We start from the raw sequence: 25,020 nt of genomic DNA on the forward strand, positions 1-25,020 counted from the left end.
TATCCCATTATTTTAGGGGTACACATTTTGAATGAAAAACTTGTGTCCTAGGGTCACCCGAAGGGTCTCAGACAGGGTCCAACTAAAATTTTCAAATGGTAAAATGGGTAGGGTCAAATATCATTGAAAGGGTATTTGAAAAGAAACAAGCTGAAGCAAGTCCCGAGTTTCTACGCTCACTCTGTACAAAATGATAGACAGTCAAAATGTCAACACAGTTGTCGTGAAAAGAGTCTATGACCACCATTTTGCATAGGGTGCGCATACAGACTTGGGACTTTTGTAGATTGTTTCTATTCACAATAGCTTTCAAACGATATACTACTTCACCCACACCCACCTTACCATTTGAAAATTGTGAGGTGGACCCTGCCTGGGACTCTACAGGGACTCCTGGGGCAATACGTTTTCATTCACCATGTGTGCCCCAAGAAATAACGGGATAAGTGTGCGCTGATGTATCAATTCACTCAAATGTTTCCGCAAAAATGGCCCGGAATCAGACTTTATAGACGCCCTGTGGGCATGGTACCGGTACGTGCTTTTGCGGACGTTTACATCAGCTTGCAGAAAAACGGACATTATTGTTTGCTTCACGGGTGCTAACATTACACATGCTTTCATATTTGTGAGTATTTGCCCGTCCAGGAAAGTACGTGAGCTCAACCGAAAAAATACGTAGAAGTAAGAGTATAAATAGTGTCAGTACGCTAAAGCGATAGGTGATGTCAGTTTGTCTGCAAGATAGTGCAAATTTGCACCAATAGATGGCTACATAGTGGAAGAGAGCACACCTCATGTCTACCACTACAATACTCCCAACAGTAAAGCTGTAAACGCTAGTTCTTCGCATGAGGAAAGGTTGAATATGTAGTGAGACGTCAAATGGCGCGGAAAGTGGTGATCAATCCAATGAATATAGTGCGATTGGTTGGAGTGAAAGTGCGATGCAAGGTACGTCATTAGGAAGGAATTGGTCTGGAAGATGAGACATTTGCATGTTTTCTAGAAGACATAATGATTCAAAAATATGGAAATCAGTTAGATACCGAAAGTCTCCGAACGTTAGAGCCCAGTAGTGAAGATTGTAAAGAGAATGAAGAGGAAGAAGTGAGAACGTATAATGACACTGTGAGTCCTGCAAGAGACAATGAAAGTAGCCAAAGTGAATACGAACCGTCGACAGTGTGTTCACACATTGTACTGATGCCACATTACAAAGCATATTCGAGGATTATCATGTACGCGGATTCAACTGATATAAAAATCTTCTGCAACGATACCCGAAACTGAAGACAAAAAGAGATATTAAATGCGTGTTACAATACGTGGCAAAGAAACAGTAAAACAGGGCTACGTTCAAAGGAAATCGTACATTACAGTTAAAGACCATCAAGCAGGGTGCCATAGCAAAGTTTGATGAACTATGGGAGCTAACGTCCTGTAATTATGGCACGTGCTGTATTTGCCCTGCTCTTACGGACGTTTACAGCATCTTGCAGAAAAAACGGACATCGCTGTTTGCTTCCGGAATGCTAACATTAAACATGCTTCCCTTTTTGTGCGTATTCACCCGTTCGAGCTTAAGTACTTTCCTTTCCTTGTAAGATTTTGAGTTTAGAAGTGGAGATTAAAAGACGGGAAATTATTGGAAGGATTTTTCTTTCTTGTATGGAAGATCACTGTTTCTTACGTATTAAAACGCATAATAAAAAAGATAACATTTCAAGTAGTAAAGCGGTATTTGCTAAGTACTGAGAGATTGAAACACAGCAAAGAAGGAATGAAAATAAAAAGAAACAAACAAACAATGTCATTCATTCTGTGATTAAAATATCGATACAGATCATTTCATTTGATTCTGTATTAATAATAGTAATCGAATTTAAGATTTTGTGGTTTGTTCTTATGTAATATCTGTTGGAAATATGTCACTATAGTTCTGAGTTAACCTATCAACATTAACTATGTGATACTTAAGGCACGTGTTCATTCACAGGTGTTCAATACTTCCTACCTTGAATTAGCAGAGTATCCGTGGTGTTATAGAACATGCCTACCGATACCAACATAATGTTCTAGTAATGATTAGAAAAAGCAGTTTCTTACCTTGTTTATACTGCAAATACTGGATTTATGAATTTCTGTTTGCATAAATACCTCCACTATCACTGGAGTGTCTTCAGTAAAAACTGACCCAATGTAGTGGTTTGTAGCTATCTTTTCTTTCTTCTTGAAGAGTTCACTACCATGTGACTTATTTTAAACAGTTGTGGTCCTGTGCACAGGCTTAATTTCTATTTGCACATACATATCTTTATCCTGATGCACCCTCTTCCAGCGTAAGTACACGTTTTCTTGAACAAACCACATTCAATAGTTTAACTTCACAAGAACAAATCGCGCCTTTTGTTGAACACAACGAAAGAACAGGAATGAGTTGGATCGTGTCGGAACCGAAGATTCCCGAACCTCACCGGAAACACATGAAAGCTTGTACAATAGCATTACATTGCTTATACAGTATGCCAACGTTGTGAAGAACGGTAGTTGGTAACGTGGGCTCTGCAACACAACCAAATTTGAATCTGGTGCACGAACCTTCATGTAAGATCAAACCTCGCACTATCTCGCCTACAAGAGAGTTGGATTACAGGACCACACCACTTGCCTCGGTTAATAGATTATGCATACTTCACTCTAAATATATTGTCAGTAATTTCCAACTGAACGTTCCATGACGTCACAGTTTGCTGCTCGAATTCACAGTAAACCCTTCACACATGGAGCAAGAAGGCAGTGAACCTACGGCAGTGTTGAAAAATACGTAGTCTATGAATTCGCAGATACACTAGTCTTGGATTCTTGACTAATGGAATACTGTCAATATTTGTTTGATTCCATTCTATCTACTTTGTTTCCTCCCCTTTTTTGCTCAACCTTTCTCATTCTCCTGGCTAGGGTCAAAGCCCTTTTCTACGTCATAAGCTAGCGAGTTGGAAATGACTGCTCTAAATAAAACAGCGACACAATGTGATAATGAACTGCTTTATCTTAATAAATGATGTAACTTTTTCAAAGTTGGTCTGTACAAACACATAATGAAGCCCTATAATAATGCTCAGCACTTGTGGAAGTTTATAATTGTTTCAGTACACCTCTCTCTTGCTTCTAGTAAAAATGAAATAAAATTTCTAGCTTTACATCCCACGATATGTTCTGGAGGCTAAGGGAGACATAATTACGCATAATTAAAATGAACGATTATGAAATACTGTAAGAACGTAGGGGGAAACGGGAAAACCCTGAGAGAAACTTCGGACACACTATTGTCTATTACAAAACCACATGATCTGAGATCGAACCAGGGACCCTTTGAATAAGAGATGAGCCATGAATAGTTTGCGGCGTGTACAACATGTGACAGAAACAGTTCAAGCTGTTGAAGGTGCTTGCTAGCAAGATAGTGGTAGTTTTAGCCCTGAAAGATTGTCCATCTACGTACCATAATTTGACACCCGTAAATGAAGATGCAGCCAAATCTAATTCGGATACTTCTGCTTTAAAAATTCCAACAGGGTATAATGCCGCGGAAGCAACCTGAAACGTTTGTTGCGCAAAAAGGTAAAGAAGCAGTTGACTTCAGCGAAGCAACCAGATGGTTCAAGAAATTTCACTCAGGTTGCGAAAATCTCGCCGATCAACCAGTCAGGTAGGCCAAAAACTGTGATTTCAAAGTCATAGAGGCAAATTCAAGGACTAACTACCGGAAGTTATCAGGTGAGTTCGGTATCCCACAATTCAATATGGTTCGACATCTCACAACCTCGGTAAAAGTATTCAGAACTGCCGGACTGTGTTTCTTGAACTGACTCCAATTCAAGTATCGAGATGAGTGGAAGAAACACTTGTAAAATTCGCGTGATCTGTTTACTTTGAAAAGAATAACAAAGTTCGACAAAAAGTGATATTTTTCGAAATCCTAACGCAAATTGTATAAACAGTGATTACACAAGGAGTAAAGCCAGAACCTGTCGCCAAACACAGTGATCTATATCTGGTAAAATTATGCGGAGTAACTCTCTACGAGTTCGTTCTGGATGGTTGAATTATTAATTTCAACCTATATTTCGAGCAGTTAGACTGGATGTATGCAATTGGGGGGCAAACATACCTGGACTGGTGAAAAGAAAACATGTCCTCTTGAAAACAAACACCTAGAAAGACCCGGAATAAACCTTAGGAATCGGAACAGAACCCAATAGCCAACATATCGTCCGGACCTAACACCCTCGAATTACTACTTGTCCCCATCCATGGTTCACTTCTTGCGCTTCTGATGCTTCAACAACCAAGAGGTTGAAACTTCCGTGCAGGAGTTCTTCAGCTCGAAGAACAATAACTGATATCTATGTGGGATTGAAGAATCAGCCGAAAAGTGGCTTAAGACGGCAAACATAACGGAATCTATTTTAAGTACTAGGCAGCTTCCGTTGTAACTTGACGGATAAAAGAAGTGATCGAAATATTGAAAACTGTTTATTCTTCCTTGTTTTATGACAATTCATTTGGAATCAAAACATAACGAAGCCACATGATACGTACGTTGTTTGAGGACATGTGACTGTGAGTCTGCAGTATGAGCATTAATTGTTGTTGTTTTATATTTACAGAAGTGAAACGCGACCACCAGCTAACAAAATAAATAAAAAAGACATGCTTTGATTATTGCAATAGGTAACAGTATTGAGATCGCAGTTTTTAGAAGTCGCCGGGCCATTCGTGAACAAAGTTCGCAAGGAGTTTGAAGTTTCGGATAGAGTTGTGTTACCCATAAAAGTATATACAGTGCTTGTCAAGTATGAGCACCCCAGAGCATCATTGATGCGAGCCCGTCAAGAGGACCATTGCCAAAGATCAGAAGGTGTCCGAAAAAGGGCACCGCACTGCGATGCATGTTGTTATTTGTTGAAGCTGTATGCAATGAGAAAAGGCAATTCACATCATCATGCCGTCAACAACAACGGCTTCTTCGATTAAAGCGATTACTGAACAAGGTCAAAATTTGATATGGAGATCCTTTTGATGTCGCCGTGTTAAACACACACAGGTTTCCCGCCTGAAAAAGGTGGTGAGTAGCAAAGGACACATCTTGCGATCACACCTCTTTCCACAGAGACTTCGGATGAATGCTACTGGCCACATTGAAACTCTGGATATGCCTGTCAACCTAGGATAAACAACGTATGCAATGAAAACCTGTACGTGTTTCACGAAGACTCCGCACCTACCATAAAGCTCTGACGACTCATGTTTGGATGGCAAGTTAATCTGAATGATCACATCCCACCAAATACGTGGCCACCTACTGATCAGATCTAATTTCCCTAGATTATTACATGTAAGGCGTTCTTAAATGCGATACTAATAAACGCTCGGTGATACAACTGATAACCTAAAATCCACCATTACTCAAGCAATCTAACATCAACAGGGACCATTGTGCACGTAATCGCTTCCGAGCTAGCTCTGAAGCAGTTATTGCAGCTGATGGTAGTTACAAGGAATCAGCCATTACTGCATCCGTGTATCAAATTTTGTATACACATGTTTTATTATTCATTATACATAGTTATTTTTCTCACTGTCACCACTATGTCCTAAAATACATACGCACCATGTATAGTTTTAGGATTCCCAGACACTGGACTTTCAACTTAATGTATAAGAAAAGAAAGGATGATTAATAAAATACACGAATGAGTGACAACATGTTTATATTTTCTTTGTTTCAACGATAGATGAAGTGGTTTTTATGGCAATTAATACATTTTTTTTTTTTTTTTTAATTCTACAAATGACAAGACAAACATGACAGTAGAAGATAGGTGCAACAATATAAGGTGTATATATATTTCTATATATATAATAGGAGATTCATATGATGATAACAGCTCAGTTTCAGCTTTGCTTTTATTAATAATGTAACTGTATGAAAAGAAAATACATTTCTAATTCAATCTCTACCACATTTTTCTCCTGAATTTTTTTTCTTTCTTTTTTCTTCAAAGCTGTACCATGTTTACGACCGGCATTAAATAAGGCAATTTGATTCTTTCCATATTACCTGCTGCTATACAACTATGCTTCCTCTAAAAAAAATCTGTACAGTCTTTGGTATTGTAGCAATTAAATTGCTTTGTGTGACCCTTTAGTCACATTTCTGTACACACATCTGCCATCCAGTATTATCTGGATTAAATGTTCTCTACTGTATTTCTTTTTATTAATACGTGAAAAATCCATGCATTCTTTTAAACATTCGCACACACATACATACACATGCATACAAATCATATATCCATACTTAACTATATTTATTATTAAGTGTCTGAACTTTTTATTTTTAAAAAGAAAAATCCTTTGTTTTTCTTTTACCTCTTGAACAATTTCACCCTTCTGAAGATGTATTTATGTTCCTTAGTATCAAACTCTTTTTGTTATTATTTTAAATTTAAACCATTCGTTAGTCAAGAGTATTTTGTTAATTACTCGTAAAAATTATTAACTCCTTTCTAATAATTACAATTTTCTCGTTATTTGACTAGATAATTCTTCAAATGCAACAATTACAGATTTGTGTGTGTTGTAATGAAGAAAAAAAAGTTATGTGAAAATCTTTATACAGATATATAGATAGGTCCTCCGTATGCTGACCGTCTAAACTTCACATTTATTATTTATTAAACGTGCATTAATTCTACATTTTACTGTATTATTTGGCCACAGTTGCAAAAGAAAAGCCTATAATTACTAAAGCGCACAAAGAAGGCACTGCAGTGCCATCTGGTCTAAAACAATCATTCTTATCACTTGGTTCGAAATCAACCTACTGTACCTACAGGACTCGAGTCAATCAACCAACGATGCTGGAAATGTTATTGTACCATCACTGTATAAATATATTTATATACTTTTTTTTTTTTCGAGAACCCTGCGTCGCACTCACATACACACATACATACACGCACACACATTCACTCCATGCGACATGATTATATTACATATAATTATGTATATATTATTTTTATATATTATTATATATGTAATTTTATATGTACAATATAATACACAATTCAAGTATAACATCGAATCATCACACTAGCGCAAGCATACTTTCACTACTAGAGTATTTTCTTACCTTGTATCAAAATCTTTTTGTAACTTTTAGCAGCTTCAAATACGAAATTGAGAACCTATGGTCTGAAAGTATGTTGTTTTGTTAAAACAATTCAACAAGGCAGAATTATCTACACCATTTTTTTAAAAAATATATTTTAAGTACATAATATTCAAAATTTAGAATGGCGGAATAATGACAATGCTCACAACACAATAAAACTAAACATGAAATACACTTTTGTGAGCATTAAAATTATGTTTTAGTTAAAAGATTGTGCATGGCTTCGCCTACCACAAGCAAGGTTAATAGTATCAAGAATGATATATTGCAATGTAGGCAGATTAAGATAATTAATCATAATAGCACCACAAGAGACGTAGGCTGGAAATGTTGAAATATTCTCTACTAAGAACAAGGCACCTATGTGGTGCACCGTTGAGATCAGTTGTGACCACATCACATCTGAAGGCTAAACTCAAAGACGAAGCCATACAGCGCCTTCTAAAACATTAATTCCAGTTTAATTTTTCAGTTTTTGTAGGCTTCCTCAAAGCCTTCTCTAACTATTGTAAAGAGTAAGTTTGTTCACTTTCGTTTTGTAGCTTTCTAATGCTTACCAAATCAAATTAATACATTTAGTGTTTTCAACAAGATTTTCATTAAGTTAATATTCCGGGAGTCAAACATTTCAGAAAATCTGACTATTATTATTCAATGGACTTACAGCAAGAACTAAGAAAATCACACAAGCTGTATTAGTATGAAGTTATGAAGTAAATTGTAGAACTGCTTCTAGATTTAAGAAAATCTCAACTAACAGTGAAGGCAGAATTTGAGGAAGCCTTTGTCGGTATCACTCACAGCAAACACGATTTAAAGATTTTTCTTTCGCAGAAAAAAAAAGTAAGCTTTTTACATTAGAATTTGCCAAGTATCATAAATAACGCTATTACGTAATATTACTTTACAGAAAAAGAAAGCACAAATTAGAAATACAGTTAAACATATCTTAAGTTTAAGTTACCACAGATAAGAGATATTACCTGTTTACTTTTCTCACATTGTTAATTTTTTTTTAAAAAACAAAGTGAAAACATATGACAACTGTTACTTCCCCAACTATCTTGTTCACTGACATTTCTTTAGCGACAAATTCTATAATACATTTTCTGTACTTTGGTACTTGCACATTTCGGATGTATGTACATAATCTCTTTGGCCAAATTCCTTGTTTGATACAAAAGTATACAGGGTGAATATTAAATACAAGCAAAAACTACAGATGAATGTTACAATCTGAAATCACAGTCTACCAGCATTTGTGAAAACAACAATGTGTCTGAAAGCCAGTAAGTAAATTAATGTACTTAACACTCACGTATCATATTTATATATAAAACAACATAATTATACCTATCACAACACTTTTAGCTTCCGTTCACGAAAAAAAAAATCCCTAAACCTTTTAAGCGATTACATAATATATAAACAAAAGCATATAAGAATTTAGAATACTAAAATTTTCATTATATTCACAAGATAAATAATTCAAAAAATGATGAATTTACAAAAGGATACATTTCAAACCTACTACCGTTTTCAAGTGAAAAGCGTAAGTGCTTTATCTATACAAATCAAATGAACGTAAAATTTTGGTGCTATTCTGAGGGACTGTGCTGATCCTGATACTGTGTCTAATGCAACGTACAAAAGTTTTATACAATTACCTGAGTAACGAAGCAGATGTAATGAATTTAAAGAACTAAAAATTAAGATAACCCTTAAATGTTGCGTCTTACATGTTAGAATGAGTATTACATCGTTTTCTTGTTCTCAAAGAACATTTAACACTTTTTATATTAAATATTTATCAAATGTTAATCTTTAAGTAATGTTCAACCTAAGAACAACTGGCCGCCGCCAAAGAAAACTACTCCTAACTTTATTATTTAACCATTTAACTGATTAGTAACTTATATTTGCCTACATTTCTTAGTGTACCTAATACATGGGTGTACATATATATATTCAGAACAAAAATGAAAAACAAATTATTTACCAGAAATCAGATAGAAACAATACAACACAGACACAAATAAGAATAATTGTAAACTCTTTCGCTAGCAGTGTATCAGAGGGAAAACAAGAAAGGTATGAAGAGAGAGAAGTTAAAAGTCTGTTAACAGAGGCACGTCACACAGCATCAGATCTGATGTTTCTCTGTTACCTCTTTCTCCTCCTCCTTTCTATCCCTGTTTGATGAAACTCAGTGAAAGATCTTACATTTAGTTTTATTTGAATCCATGTTTTGTATATACACACTTTCAAAAATCTACCAAAAAATTACTAACAATATGGCATCACATAAAACGTAGGGTTACTCGTCAGTATTTCAAAGACCTATCTTCCTGTTGTGTAATAAATTGGCAATTCTCTCTCTCTCTCCAAATCCTTTCTTCCAGAGCTATGTTAGAAACTATACTACGGAAAGTTCAAGGCTTTTGTGTGGGCATGACTGTACATTAAGTAAACGAACTCATTAAAATCAACAACTACTTGATGTTTTATTATCTACGTTGCTGAACTACTCGCGAAAGACGTACTCCCTAAATTCAAATGTTTCTAATAAACTGCTGTATACATTGTATGATGTAATGGACATACAAGAAACATGTGATCTCTCGAAGTAACACACAAATAGAAGTAAACGAGCCTTCAAGCTGCCAGTACCAATAATATACAAAAATATATAGATGGTATGACAACAGAAATAGAACCACGAATTAATTTGCTTCTAAAATTGTATGAACAGATTTTTTTTATTTCTTTGAATGGTATAGTAAGAGAAACAAAATTTCCTATCCCTGTTTTAATAGCTTAGTGCCTCCACTAGCAATCCGGGAAATAGACTAGAACCTGCCTCCAGGCAGAATCATGAGACAAGCCAACACAAAACACAGTATGGGAAAATTTACTTGCTCTGGTATCATTCAACTAACGTATGGTGAAAAAAATTTGCACAAGAATTATAATCCATTTGCCACACTGAACATCCGCAATTTTATTGTGTTCTTTGATTGGTAAACAAGAATGACATCTGAACTTTAATGTACAAACATATTTATGTCATATCTGCTGGCCTTGCGACAAATGTGGGAACTTTTTGCATGGATGACGCGAAACACGATGTACCACTTTCATTCAAGCATCTACGGATCCGTTGGATAAGACCTGCAACGGATGTTGGCTGATAACTATCGGCATATACTTGTCTCTTTAAATTTGCCCAAAAATCCTCAATAGACCGAAGTTGAGGAACATTAGGAAGATTTTGATCTTTGGGTATGTAACGTATACCGTAGTGTGCCATGGCTGCAAGACTTGCTGTAACGTAATGGCAGCTGGCTATATCTGGCCAAAACACCACATTGTCTCCACGATGATACGTGTTGATAAACTGTTTAACTTTTGGCAGACAGAACTTCACATATCGTTCAGTGTTTGGCTCACGACCGGTGGTGAAAAACGGCGGTTTAGAGAGTCCCTTTTCACTCATTGCAAGCCATAGCAACACCTTTTGTGAATATTTTGATTTCGCAGAAAATGCACTAAATCAGGCATATCACCAATCAATAGATCGTAGTACGTTTTCGGCTGCCACTCGTGACAGTCTAATGTAAAATAGGCCTCATCGTCCATGTTCCACACTACATCATTTGTGACCCGAGTTCTTAAACGTTGTTTTTGAACCACAACTTGACATTCCGTAACCTTCCGCATGGTTTTCCGTTTAGGTCTGGTAATTCCCATTTTCGTAAAGCGTCCTTCACTGTACTTTTTATCACAGCGACATTTTCTACCAAGTTCCCGGTGCGATATTACCACCTTTTCTGCAGTAGCTCCTAAAAGTTGTCTCAGCACTTTGGGACCACTTAACATCGATTTCCGTCCACTGCTGACCTTCCTTTCCACGTTCATACCCTTCTCTACTTTCGACTCAATATTATACACCGTTCATCTTGAATGTCCTACAGGCTGGAAGTGTCTTACAAGCTCTCATTTTTTAACATTCGGATTGTCTTTCCAATATTGCACGATTATTTTATCACGTTGTTCCTCATTTAACGCCAGACTCATTTTGTTCTGCGTCATTCTTCTCCTGCACTTGCTAATACACGACAGATACACTACTCTTCCTGCATAGCTCATATCGTGTGCCAGAGTTCACTGTTGCCAGGGTCTGCACTATTGCAAACTTTGTGCAATTTTTATTCACCATACGTTATATAGCTAAATTTTAGAAATAATTTGATCTAGGAATTTCACTGCTAGGGATTATAATATCTTAATTTGCTTTACATTTCTTCCAATTATATGCTGTTGTTACTCATGCCAAATTTACATCTCAGGACCCGGAAGAAGTCAGATTACATAGAAACGATCACTATAATATGAGAATACCGACTCTTATGGTTTCACTTTCATCTTCATAAAACTTTAAGTACAATATTTTACGTAACTATGAAACTGGTACAATCTATTTCCTCCTATGAAAAATGAAGCAGAAGATTTTCCATTTATAACACTGGGTAATGTCAATGACGCTCCCTGTTAAAAGAACCTACCTTTGCATTTTGCTAAATTGTATAGGATATTATATTACTTGAATATAATGAAAGGAGAGCAGCGGAATATTTATACATTGACAGAGGTGCAAGGATTAAATTCAGGGGGAGCTCCCCATCAAATTCCTCAATCAAAACTAAACGCTCTCGGTCTCAAATACTTACATATAAAAATAGGCATTTCATATTAATATCTTTAACAGCAACAAACACATATGAGATGCGAGTCATTAAGTTGATATTGGTTGCTTATTTTTGTTTGTTTGTTCCCCTTCGTGTGCTCCATATCATACTAACTTCGGAGACACAGTGGCTCAGTAATAGAACACTCACCTCTGGCGTGTGGAATCCCTGGTTCAATCTCAGCTCCTACCGAGTAGGCATTGTGATGGACGAACATATAGTGTGCATGGTTTTCTCGGGATTCTTCCGTTCCCTCCCACTTTCTTCATTCCATCATTCATCTGATCATCACAGTCTCTCTTAGCCTCTGTGCATAATCATTTGACATTAAACTCAGAAAACAAACTAACTTCACTAAAGTCCATTAATGGGATAGGTCTATATGTTTTGTGATACTCTCTCGCATCAAGGTAAAATTTCGACGAGCTCCCACCCCAATGACGTGAGAATTTAATCCTTACAGGAAAGTAACTTGCTTGTGACTTGTAGTGAACATTCGAATGAATAAAACGCCATATTTCTGGACACTGATTAACAATTAACCAATACGGTGACTGCAATTTGTAACGTTTAGTTGTATAATTTGAATTTAAGGGGGAAATGTGAATTGATTTGTGATTTTGCTTCTGATACTGCAAGTATAAATTATTTTTACTTTTAGACTAAAATTATCTAATGTATAATGTTTCCTCAATGAATCTGCTTCAATATTGGGAAATGAAGTGGAATGTAAATATTTGTAAATTAACTTAATAGATTTCCACGATGTAATTTTGAATGCGCCCACACAGCTTGAACTGCACGTTAAAAGGAAGAAACAGTATAGGGATTAATTAAACACTGCCCCATAAATATGTAAGACATAGTATACAGGAAAACTATAGCAATAGAAAAATATACGTTTCTCCAATACATTTTAGCAAATACGAAAGACTTTCCAAAAGATTTCAAAATACTGAAGTAAATAAAATAATATAATACCACAACAATAATTCAGTCTGTAAACAAAATCTCGCATTTGATACTGTTGGAGATATATATATATATATATCTTCTACTTACAAATACAGTCACTATGTGTAACAAACAAAAATATTCAAGCACAGTCTGTATACTCAGAATAGTCAAAGACCTTTTCTGTTTAATTTTACTCTGATACAATTGCTAGTGTTACATATGAAATATTAATAAAGTGAAAAGCAATTATTTTCAATGTAACTTTAGACTATAAAAACATCTACTAAGCTGCTAAAAAAATCTTTATATATATATATTTTACAACAAACGCACAAAAATACTTAACGGTTAACGAATAAATTAAGTATTTACAAATATTTCAATTACTACTGGAAATCATATACTTTTCACTGGATTTTAATATATTATTTATAGTTATTGGAATGGCTTTTAACATATCTTTTAATAAGACGCAGCATTAGTAACACGCTTAATGTTACTTAAAGTAATTGGATAGAATTCCAGTGTTACGAGGTAACTAATACCACTTTGTACAGACATATCAATCAGGTCAGCAATATCGTATAAACAACAATAATAAAATAAATAGAACATTAATATATAAGCATTTTTCTTTAAATAGAGAAGCAACTCTACTCTGAACTAAAAACAAGACAGCTAATAATAGTGACAAAAATTCACTATATATATTCCACGACCAATAATCGGATCCTGGATCTCCTTTCCGAAAGGATTTCCTAATAAATAAAACCCGAACAACTTCTTTGTATGGCAGTCGTTAGATATTCTATCTACTAGCCATTCTTAACGTTATTTATTTTTTATTTTTTTTTTAATTTAGACATTCAAAACACTGGTTTCTTTCAGTACGAAATGCTAGATCACGCTAGAAGGTAATTTGTCAAATACTTCTGGCCGACGTCCAACACTACCTCTTCTTCTCGTCAAAGTTCCGCTCACTACTTCCGGACAGCCATTTAGAAGTAATAGCTCGACCAGACTACCTTTCTCTATTATCATATTATCTGTAACACCTGAATTATTCGTACTGTTTGCTGCTCTCGCGTAGGCAAGGCAGGTCCTTCCCTCGTGATCGACTGCCTTCACATTTGCATTGTGCTGAAAAGAAATTGTAATGGTTAATATTACTGCTTCGTTCACGCTGTAGAATAATTAACCCTACATCAGTGAAGAATGAGCACTGGAATTTGGGCAGTATAAATAAACTAAGCACGGAATTGTTGGGAAGTAAGTTTGGACTTAAAAGTGCTCGCAAATATGAGAATGTTCGGTACGTAGGAAGTAGCATGTGCAAACAATATAGTAAAAAAGTATGTCAGATGTTTAAAGCTAAGTTTCCGATATTAGTGATAATGAAGATATTGAGTATAGAAAAAAGTCTTCTAGAATTGTAAAGATAATTTGTGATAGCTAAAGAGTGCTAGGACACAGATTAAGAATAAAGATTTATTGGAAGAACGTAAGTATGTGTTGTAGATTTTATAGAGAATATAGTCAAGCTTAGGAGATTATTGATATATATTTATTATAATATAAAAATAAGATTGATTGCTTTAACAGGAATAAAATATGTGCTAACTGGATTTATTATAATCAATATTATTAGGTAATCTTTAATGTTAGTAAGCAGATAATGAGGGAATATTTAAGTTCTTTCTACTGTGATCAAAATTACAGATGATGCATTTAAAATACACGTGAAGTTACTCCATTCGATTTTCAATACAAATATTTCGAAGGTTACTCCTAATAATATGACGTGCATTAATGAAATAAGATTATTCTTGGTGGTGAAATCTAGATAAAGTACTGTATTTCAATATAATTGTACCAGCAGAAAATGTGCAGTCAGCTTTTTCTTTCCTTTAATTACTAATACCACGCATTAGACAAGAGACATCCGTTCACTCCACTGTCGTTTAGTACATCCTTGACAAATACCAGCGACAAAGACACAAAAGAAAAGAATGGGAAACAAAACCACAGAGCTTGTAGATGTGTCTACTGTCTTCGCATATCTCCTAGAACATGCATATGGAATATTTGTAATGAAGCGTAAACAAACAGTTTGCAGTAATGATCAACTACAAAAACTACACTAACATTACAAGTGTTATTAACAATAGTAAACTTAGTTTTATGTAAATCTGAGATTTATGTAAAAACTATAATCGGGATTACATGTAATATTATTTTCACTGTCATCTACCTACCATCACGAGCGTTTTCTTACATTTGTCTCATGCCTCGTGTAATATGATTAGCATATTTCGTAATTTTGCAAACGACAATCGAATATTGTCATGTTTCTGCTTTCAATTTGCATGGGTTCAAGGCGGTTATAGGACCCAAAGCCTCCCACCCTTTTGAGATACAAACTTATAGCACTTGATCGTATTTTACGATGGACAAAATTACATCCTGGCACGTTTAACACCCCCTTGATGTAGAATGGAACCATCCAGGATTTCGAAAAAGGGGCTACAAACGACCAGGTGTTATTTTGTCCATTCTTCATCACGATCTATTAGCGTTAAGTTCTATCATATATGGACATTTGAACGTCAAGGGAGGATGTAGGCCCCTATAGCTCCTGTATTCATCTGTTTTCAGCATATCATTCGAGGATTTGTGTCCCTCTACTTTTTAATTCATCTATGTAACAAAAATAAACATTTAGAACTACTGCTAATTTGTTTTATTTCTTTGCTACACGTTGTGCGAGTTGTTTGTTCCCCTTAAGTTAACAACTGCTAACATGTTTTATGTGACGTGGGAATTTTGAATGCATGATTAATTTCCTGGTATAATTTCGGCAACCAATCCTACTGCCTTCAACTGCAAAACCTAATTACATTGAAGTGTTTGTTCTTAAGTTTATATGCTTTGTAGTGTAAGTAGGAAGATTAAAACTGAGTATGACAATGATAAACAAAGTGATACGACATACAAACACTCATTCCCTAGTAAGGAATCTTAAAACTTGCGAGCTCAGCAACCTGTGCCTGTGCCCCTCGACTATTACATATTTTTTCATTTTCTCTGTCTCTGCAAGTAGTGTTGGCTCGGCATATGTTGTCAATGTTCATTTCTTTTAATCTTCATACCTCCTAATCGTAATTCAATGTAACGTAGAGGTACTTGAAGCTAGGGCCCACAGAGAAATGCTCATTTTTTACATTTCCTTAAAGGATTTCTCCGGGAGAATTTTCAAATCTCCCGATTCATTCTAAAGGCAATGACAGACAACAAAGAATTAGGTTATGAGTCTGTAATTTCTTTCAAAACCTTCTGATTTTTCGAAGGTTATTTCTCCATTTCTCTAATCGATTTTAAGATATTACTTTCCATAAACCTTGTCATTAATGGTCTTCACAGTTATATAAATTTTTGTTAAGACTCACTAAGCTTTATCAAAAGAAGAGCCAAGATTTGGTTGTATTTTTCAAGGATAATGGAACTCCATTCACAAAAAAGAAAAAGAAAAAAGAAGAAAAAAGGGATCGCAATTATTTAAACTGCCTGGCAGATGACTATGAATACAGTGATTCACCGTAAAACTTGTCATCTATAGAAATACGTGCAATTACCACTATACGGTAATGCATTTAACCTTTTCAGGACGGCAAGTGATTTTAAAAGAAATCATACAACTTCATGTTGGCGGCCTTAGTAGCCCTCCTACTTGTCAAGGAATATAAATGATACCTGATTGGCAAGCTTATGACACAGATTCCAACGAAGTAACTTTTATGCCTCCCATGCCCAACCCGTGAAAGTAAAAGAATGTCAAAAAATTGAAAAGAAAAAAAAAAGTTTTTGAAATTTATAGGACTCTGGCAACACTGTTATTTGTCATATGCAGGAAAAAAAAATATCACATGTACGCCAGACATTAGGAGCAATCGTATTAAAAAATGAAGAGCGGAGGTACAATAGCAAGAGAAAAAAAAATTCGGAACATAGTACCTACGATAGGCACGTCTATAAAAGTTCCCAAACCTTAGAAAGCATGGGGGCGCAAAAGTTATCTCCTTAGAATATGTGTCTCATGGAATTTTTAAAGAGGTATCGTTCATGTCCCTGTGATAATTAGGGGCGTCGCTCGGCTCCAACCTGAGAGTAGACCACAGTCCATCGAAAAATATAAACCGTGATTATCGCAGCTATTACGTTCCGAGTTTCTCTCTCTCTTGCTATTGTACCTTCGCCCTTCATTTTTTTTATATGATTGTTCTCAATGTCTGATGTACATGTGAAATTATTTCTTCCTGCGTACGACAAATAACAGTGTTGACAGAGAACCACAAAGATCAAAGAAAAATGTTTTTCCCGAATTTCTTCTTCTTTTACGGGTTTGGCACAAAATTTGCCTTGTTGAAATCTCTCTCTCATAAGCTTTCCAACGAGGTATGGTTCATGTTCCCATGGCAATTAGAGGCGTCGCTAGGACTGCTAACCTGAGGGTAGACCACAGTCCATCGAAAAATATACCGGGTGACTATCACAGGAATGATGTTTCTAATTTTTCTCTCTCTTGCTATTGTACATTTTTATATATGATTGTCCTCAATGTCTGGTATCTATTGTGAGAATTTTTTTCAGCTTACGACAAATAACAGTGTTGCCAGCGTCCCACAAAGTTCAAATATATGGTTTTCTTTTATAAGAAAATATACATTTAAAAAACTGGGATCATCTCTCGCAAGCCCAGTGGTCATATACAGGGTATCGCTAGTTGGTATATTCATTTATCTCTATTGATATCAATTTTTATGCTTGTAGCTCCTATGGGATGAAGTTGTCCCCCCAATGCTGACAATGAGAAGGGGAGAGAAAACTAAAACCATTCAATTTGGGACCCCCCACATGGATGAAGCGCACATTGTTGGAAAGCTTCATTCTTTCTGAAGAGATTGACACCTAAATCATCTCTCTAGGTAATTTATGAGCTGAGCTACTGAGATTTGAAGTGCTGGCTCAGTCATTGAGCCGTTTTACGTAAATAACAAATTATCCTAGAAGCAGCATATATCATATTTCGTCATGTATCTTGTTTTCCTTATTGTACAAATTTTACTTTAAGCCACTGTATATATCAAATTGTTTTCTTATTTTTTATTTGCTCTATTCTCCTCTAATTATGTTCTAGGATAATTCTTCTATTCCTCTCTATTTATTTTTCAATTGTTATTCCGCGGATATGAGAAGGTGCATGTAATACTTACCCATAAAAGTAACTGGGCTACAGCTAAGTTTCCCATGGCACAGGCTAAGTGAAGAGGGGTCCTCAAATCCCTCTGATTCACTGTACAATTTACTTGTTCAGCAGTGGCGTGGGCCAGAAGTAACACAATGGATTTCATGTCCGACCTGCAATTAGAAAAATTATATACATTAAAAAAATACACAGCAGTTATATTTTAACACTGACTGTGTACGATGATTTTGAACAAGTACCCGAGCACTCACGTGCAAGTAGCAGTATGTTTCCTAGCAGGGCATGAAGAAATATTTGAATAATATGTGCATCAAGATCTAAATATTCTGTACTAGTTGTATATACCCATGCTTCGCACGGGAGCTGTATTTGCAAGTCATCGCTAATGGAAGTGACACCATTGATTTCAGCGACCGCGAAAACTATGGATTTGACACTGTCATTTTAGACTACTTTTATGTGTCTCGGTATCTCCCCCTCCCCCTCCTCCGGTGACCCCCGGCCCGGAGCCGAATAGCGTGAATTTGGAAGTTAATGCGATCAGAGTTTCACCATTGATTTCAGCGACCGCGAAAACTATGAATTCGACACTAATATCGGTTATTTTCTACTACTTTTATATGTCCCGGTAAACGCCCCCTGAGACCCCCTTAGTTCGAATTTTGACAAAAACGTTTAACTCTGGTCTGGAGCCTCGACCTAGGTATTCGTGACTGAAATTTGGTAACTCTCGGTCAATTTGTCTGGTTCCCAAGCCGGTTCCGGTAAAACCCCCTGACCCCCCTGGTTCGAAATTTGAAAAAAGGGCTTCGTCTTGATCTGGGGCCTGGACCAAGGTACCCCTGACCAAAATTTGGTACCTCTCGGTCCATTCGTCTGGTCCCCACGCCACAGACAGACAAACAAACACACCAACAAATTCTTTATTTTATTTATATTAGATTACTAATTCTTTTAAAATCAGATCTGTCAACATGGTCCAAAAGAGAAATGCGTGAGGCATCAGTTGCACAGATGAAAAAGCACAGCAGATACTTTCTTACAAACAATGAATTATTGCGTGTAATTAAGTACATAAAAGGATAAATTTGTGGTGAAATTCTACTCCGTATAAGTAAAATACACTGAATTCGGTAAAGTATTTTACATATTTAAAACTTTTATAAATTTACAGTATGTTGATAACATTATTGCAATTGCGTATGAACCATTGCTACATATTGACTCTTTCACTTCAGTATGTTCTGTTATATACTTTCCAAAGCGTTCGGGTACATGACAATTTCACATTCTTATCCTTCGAATTATTTGTAAGAAAGTGTCCATTTCTCTGCTATTTCATGTGTATAACGGATGGCTCACAAGGTGTGGAGTAAATATATACGTTTCAGGCCTCGTGAGCCGTATATGGCTCAGTAGGTTACAGATCTAATATTAAACAAGAATTTTAGGAACACCAAAAGTGGATCAAAACTCGCGATCTTGGCCAATAATTAGTTTTTGAATAAGGAATCACGAAATTTTGACCGGCCCCTAAATCGAGTTTTCGTATTTTCTACGGAATAAGCACATCATACTGAGTTAACTGATAGTTCGGGTTCGGCTACACTATGTGTAGTTCTACAGATATAAAGCCTACAAGAAAATTTTTGATTGAAATATATTGAATCTTTTGATAAAAAAAAAGCATTTTTTTTTTTATTTCATTTCGTGCGGACTCAGATAACTGGTACAAGAAAACCAACGCGTAAGCGACCGGTACCTCACAGGGCCTCACTGAAAGAATCGTGAGACGTATATGGTTCACGTGGTCTCACGATCTATCTTAGTGTAAGCCATTGGAATACATAACAGTCAATATGAAGAGTGTAACTATTACTCACGTTTCTGTATGCACTACTGCATATTCGGTTATCAACACGAAAAAATAAGATGGCATAGTCGAACTTCTAAGTCACATTGAAACTGATGGAAATTAGGTTCAAAATACTTTCCAAAAAGAAAAACAATTCTTAGTATTATTATTCCTTCTTTTAGTTTAGTACCAATACTCTGATTTCTCCTTGACTTATATCAATATTCTTAATTTATTGGATACTAAACACAAACATTATATTTATCATATTGTTGAAAGCACTTTACATACTCAGGAAAGTGTCTTACCTACAAACTGCATCCACTAGCTGCTGTCCAAGTGGAATACTATGGTTAACCGACGCAATAAACTCCTTATACTCGTATTTACTCCTTATCCACCTTTCCTTCTCTTCTCTGCTTGAATTCGGAGTGGGTTTTGCTCTGTTCCTTGTATTAGCTTCCCATATGCTATTTGCTAACGCATTTCCTAACGACAGCATTACACTCAGATGTCCAGGCCTGAAACAATGTCAAAATGTTAACATAAATAGATTCAAACACTCTGCATACTAATATGCAAGAATCAACCTCAGACATAGTTTGTATTAGAGATTACTACTAAGTTATATTTTATAGAAACATATTTTAATCCTTTCATAAAAAATGCCTTGTAACGTTTTAGTATTTTATACAATGTGACTGTGTATAAAAGAAAGAAAGCAGCCGATTTCTTCTTATAGTGCATACTATACGCAAGGTAAATCAATAAAATCAAATAAAGGAAAAGTTCAACGAGACTGGAATCAAATTCGGGTTTCTGGTTTACAGAGAGGTTAACTACCCAACTTATGATCAGATTAGCCACACACTCTCGCTCTTGGGATGGTACCCATGATCTCAAGATTCCATACCAGTCTAATCGCACTTTTTTCATTTTGAATATCAGAACCTTCCTATTAGTATCTTCGTAACATTTTGGTCTTTGTCGTAAAACATCTGGTATTACAATTACTTCATGATTTAAAAAAAAAAAGTAGTGCTCTTCTGCACTCTTACCGACCTAGCTTCGTATTAATTTTATCTTCCATCCGATAAACTTTACCCATTGTCAGCCTGGTAACACTATCTCATGACTACATGACCATGAATTCCACCAGTGTGCATACTGACGCTTGACAACTTTTTCTCTGTTTTTCTTTTCTGTTCTCTTTTCCTCCCTACCCGATGAAGTATCAGCGAAAAACTTTTTTTGTGTGTGTCTGTGATTATGTTTTGACCATTTTTCTGTAATTAATTTTCTATTCCCGCTTTGGGATTTCTTTTTCCAACGATATATCAGCACCTCAGAGGTAAAAAGTAAGGTGTACATGTGTTTGAAAATTGGTTTGAGATTTTCATTATTATTATTATTATTATTATTGATCTATATGTACATTTATGTGCTCTTTTCAGTGGTATGAAGCCTCAAGTACGAAACCTCATAATTACATAAATATCGAATGATAAAAGTCGGATGTCCTTCCTTGTAAAAAAATTACGTTTTTCCTTCTACTGTAATATTTTATAAATGTGACAGCCGATTGTACCTCTGTGGTATAGATATATTTACACAGTACTTTCCCCTCCCATACCATCATAAAATCATCTGTCACGCAAAGTAGAAACGGGATCTCTCGTTACGTCTTTGGGTTTATATGGTCTCGTCAATCAGCAGCGCTCCTGATAAACTCATGCGTGTGACAATAAAAGCGTTAATTACTGTACGTTCCAATCTCAAGTAGCCAACGTTTTCGAAAACGACTTCATTGTGAAGTAGTACATCACAAAGAAGCACACATAAAATTAATTTTAAGATGGTATCTTCTGTACTAAGGAACTTGTTACAAACATTTGCTATTTTAGGTTGTAGTGGTTCTTAAGCACTAACGTTAATGCTGTTGGATTCCGCGGAAAAACTAATACGACACATTAGATGTAGCAAGCAAAAATTTTCACACTGTGATATCACAAAATTACTTTCTCATATTATTACTTGGGTTACGATTTTAATTACATCCAGAAAATAAAGTATGATATACAGTATGCAGTGTACTTATGATGACTATTTTAAGATATATATATATAAAATTAATCCAAAAATTGGTAATCTACAATGAAAGAATCTTTTTTAGCTCAAATATTTACGTCATCCAAACTACTGTACCTACGAAAGCAGTAAGGTATTTAAAGTATATATACGATGCAACACAGAGAATTATACACTGTATGTAATTCTATTCCTGAATACTAGTCTTTCAACATAAAAAATAGAACTATATCATAACTTAGAGGATACAAATTTTAAATAAACTGTTTTGAAGAAAAAAGAAAAACTATTTGGTCTAGGAATTAATTCGTGCGGGTGGACAAGAGATGGCGCAACGAACGGAGCGTCCCACAGTTCCGTGTATCCACACATGTGTTGCAAACCCCTGTCATCGCGTATCGTTCGTAGTATAGGGCAGTGGATTAAAGCGTCAACAACACCAGTTTGTAGTTAAGTGAACATGGCGCAATTTGTGCCTGATAAAGTGTTTTTGCGGGGTGTCCTGCTGCATTACTTTAACATGCAGAAAAGTGCGACTGAAAGTCATCGTATTTTGGTGGAAGTGTATGGTGACCATGCTCTAGCTGAGCGAACGTGTCAGAAGTGGTTTGCACGGTTTAGAAGTGGTGATTTCGGCTTGGCAGACCAAGAGCGAGCTGGACAGCCAAAAAAATTTCAAGACGAAGAATTGACAGCATTGCTCGAGCAGGATTCGTGTCAAACGCAGGAACAACTTGCAGCAGCATTAGGCGTTGATCAAACAACAGTCTCCAAACGCTTGAAAGCCATGGGAATGATTCAAAAGATGTCACATTGGGTTCAACATGAATTGACAGACAGAGACGTTGAAAGACGAAAAACCATTTGCGAATTGCTGCTTCAACGACAGAGCAGAAAGGGGTTTCTGCATCGAATTATTACGGGTGATGAGAAGTGGATCCATTACGAGAACCCTAAACGAAAAAAGGCCTGGGTGAAACCAGGTGAACCAGGTCCATCACAACCAAAACGAGATATTCACTGTGCAAAGGTTATGCTGTGCATATGGTGGGATATGAAAGGTGTGGTGTACTATGAGCTGCTGCAACCGGGTGAAACTATGAATGGAGAACGTTATCGACGACAATTAATGCGTTTGAAGCAAGCTCTGGCCAGAACACGACCAGAATGGGAGAACAGACATGATAAACTTATTGTTCAACATGATAACGCTCGCCCACATGTCGCAAAACCGGTCAAAACCTATTTAGAAAATGTCGGATGGGAAGTTTTACCCCACCCGCCGTATTCACCAGACGTTGCTCCTTCGGACTACTACTTGTTCGATTGCATGAACAACGATTTGATTGGACAGCGGTTTACTTCTTCAGAAGATATCGAAACATGGGTCTCTGACTGGATCGCTTCCAAGGATGAGGACTTCTTTCGCCACGGAATCCGTACATTGCCTGACAGATGGGCGAAAGTGGTGGCTAGCGATGGACAATATTTTTCTTAAGGTATTTATGTATTTTGTGTTTGTACTACAGCTTCAATGTGTGCGTACCAACCGCACGAATTAATTCCTAGACCAAATAGTTTCTTGTTTCTGATTGTTATTCAACTCTTACAACTTACTAAAATGCATATTTGAATAATACTTTAAAGAAAAACTTATGGCTACGTACATACTTATAGCATGAAAAAAAGAAAGAAAGAAAAAAAGTAACAGAAAAATTTGAGAACTTTTCTTCCTAACAGTTTACTGTAACAATTTTAAAAGAGTATATGGTTAAACCAGAAGAAAAATAATGATAACACGGTGCGGGAAAAGTGAAATACAGTTACGAAGAATATACCAGTGAAGTACTTACGCCCATTCATCCAGATCAAGTGACCTAACTCTAGATATGTGGGATCCCAGGTTACGATGAATTCCAGAACATTCAATACACATAAGCACCCCAAGGTTAAGGCTCGCCCAATCAGGATCTAAAAAAAATGGAAATTTTATTTATAACAGCTTCTATATTTATCCTCATACACTATGTAGAACAAGTTTACATAGAATCTACAAAATCCCGATCACAATAATGCAACGGTAAGTTTCAACAAAAATATCACTTAACGTTCAAATCAAACTACCCCGAAGTAAATAAATTCAAAAAGCAATCATTTTATATTCTGTTACAGAAGAAGCAAGGTGATTACCTATTGAGTTTATTTGTATGACTGCTTTTCAAGAGGCTTATACTACAATGGCTTCCCGAAATATTTCAAGATTAACATTTTGAAGGCGCAAATAAGTATTCTAAATTCATTCAATCTAGCACTTCATTTTATAGTCAGCAGCAAAAGCAGGTAAATCACTTTACATGATCGTTTATCAGTAACTTCGAAGAGAATGGACTAATTTATATGTGGTTTTCCCCAAGTTAGAAAGAACGTAACCCACTGAACATTACCCAGAACAAACAGATGGAAGTCATACATTTTGGCTGGAAATAGTGCATAACTTGACACATACGGAAACTTGTGAATTCAATACAGAACACAAAACACACAATTCGGGGAGATAGATATCCAACGAATTTGCTCCTAAGAGAGAAGAAACTTCCTTTCTGGCTCCTTTACGAACTTCATTCAATATCTCCTAATTGAGACATGCTATCACTTTACTGAGTTTCCTACTGAAGAGTCTTATCAAACACTGACAGCCATTGTACTTTAAATATCTGAAGTTAAAATTAACACAATTTCATTCTTCATCGACCGATAAGTCTTTCGACAAAAGTCGAAAATATCCTAATGTTCGACTTTCGAAGCTTACTAGTTTAGTTCTTCAATTAGGTTATTAACAAATTGATCATTTAACAAATTACTTTTA

The 25,020-nt window shown here is 35.9% G+C and overlaps 1 protein-coding gene across 2 annotated transcripts in view; it reads right to left on the reverse strand.

Moving 5' to 3' along the window:
• Window positions 1-5,760: 5,760 nt before the first annotated feature.
• CenG1A (Centaurin gamma 1A) overlaps window positions 5,761-25,020 on the reverse strand; it is a 107,081-nt gene continuing 87,821 nt past the window's right edge. For both annotated transcript variants that reach the window (XM_081748944.1, XM_081748945.1), the window contains 4 exons: window positions 24,008-24,125; window positions 20,375-20,587; window positions 18,219-18,363; window positions 5,761-14,088 (listed from right to left, as the gene is read on the reverse strand). In XM_081748944.1, coding sequence (XP_081605070.1) covers window positions 13,846-14,088; window positions 18,219-18,363; window positions 20,375-20,587; window positions 24,008-24,125 — 719 coding nt within the window. In that variant the 3' untranslated portion in view covers window positions 5,761-13,845. The remainder of the gene's footprint in view (window positions 14,089-18,218; window positions 18,364-20,374; window positions 20,588-24,007; window positions 24,126-25,020) is intronic.

This window comes from Thermobia domestica, chromosome 2, assembly GCF_964235325.1.
Source record: "Thermobia domestica chromosome 2, izTheDome1.hap1.1, whole genome shotgun sequence".
Lineage (NCBI taxonomy): Eukaryota > Metazoa > Arthropoda > Insecta > Zygentoma > Lepismatidae > Thermobia > Thermobia domestica.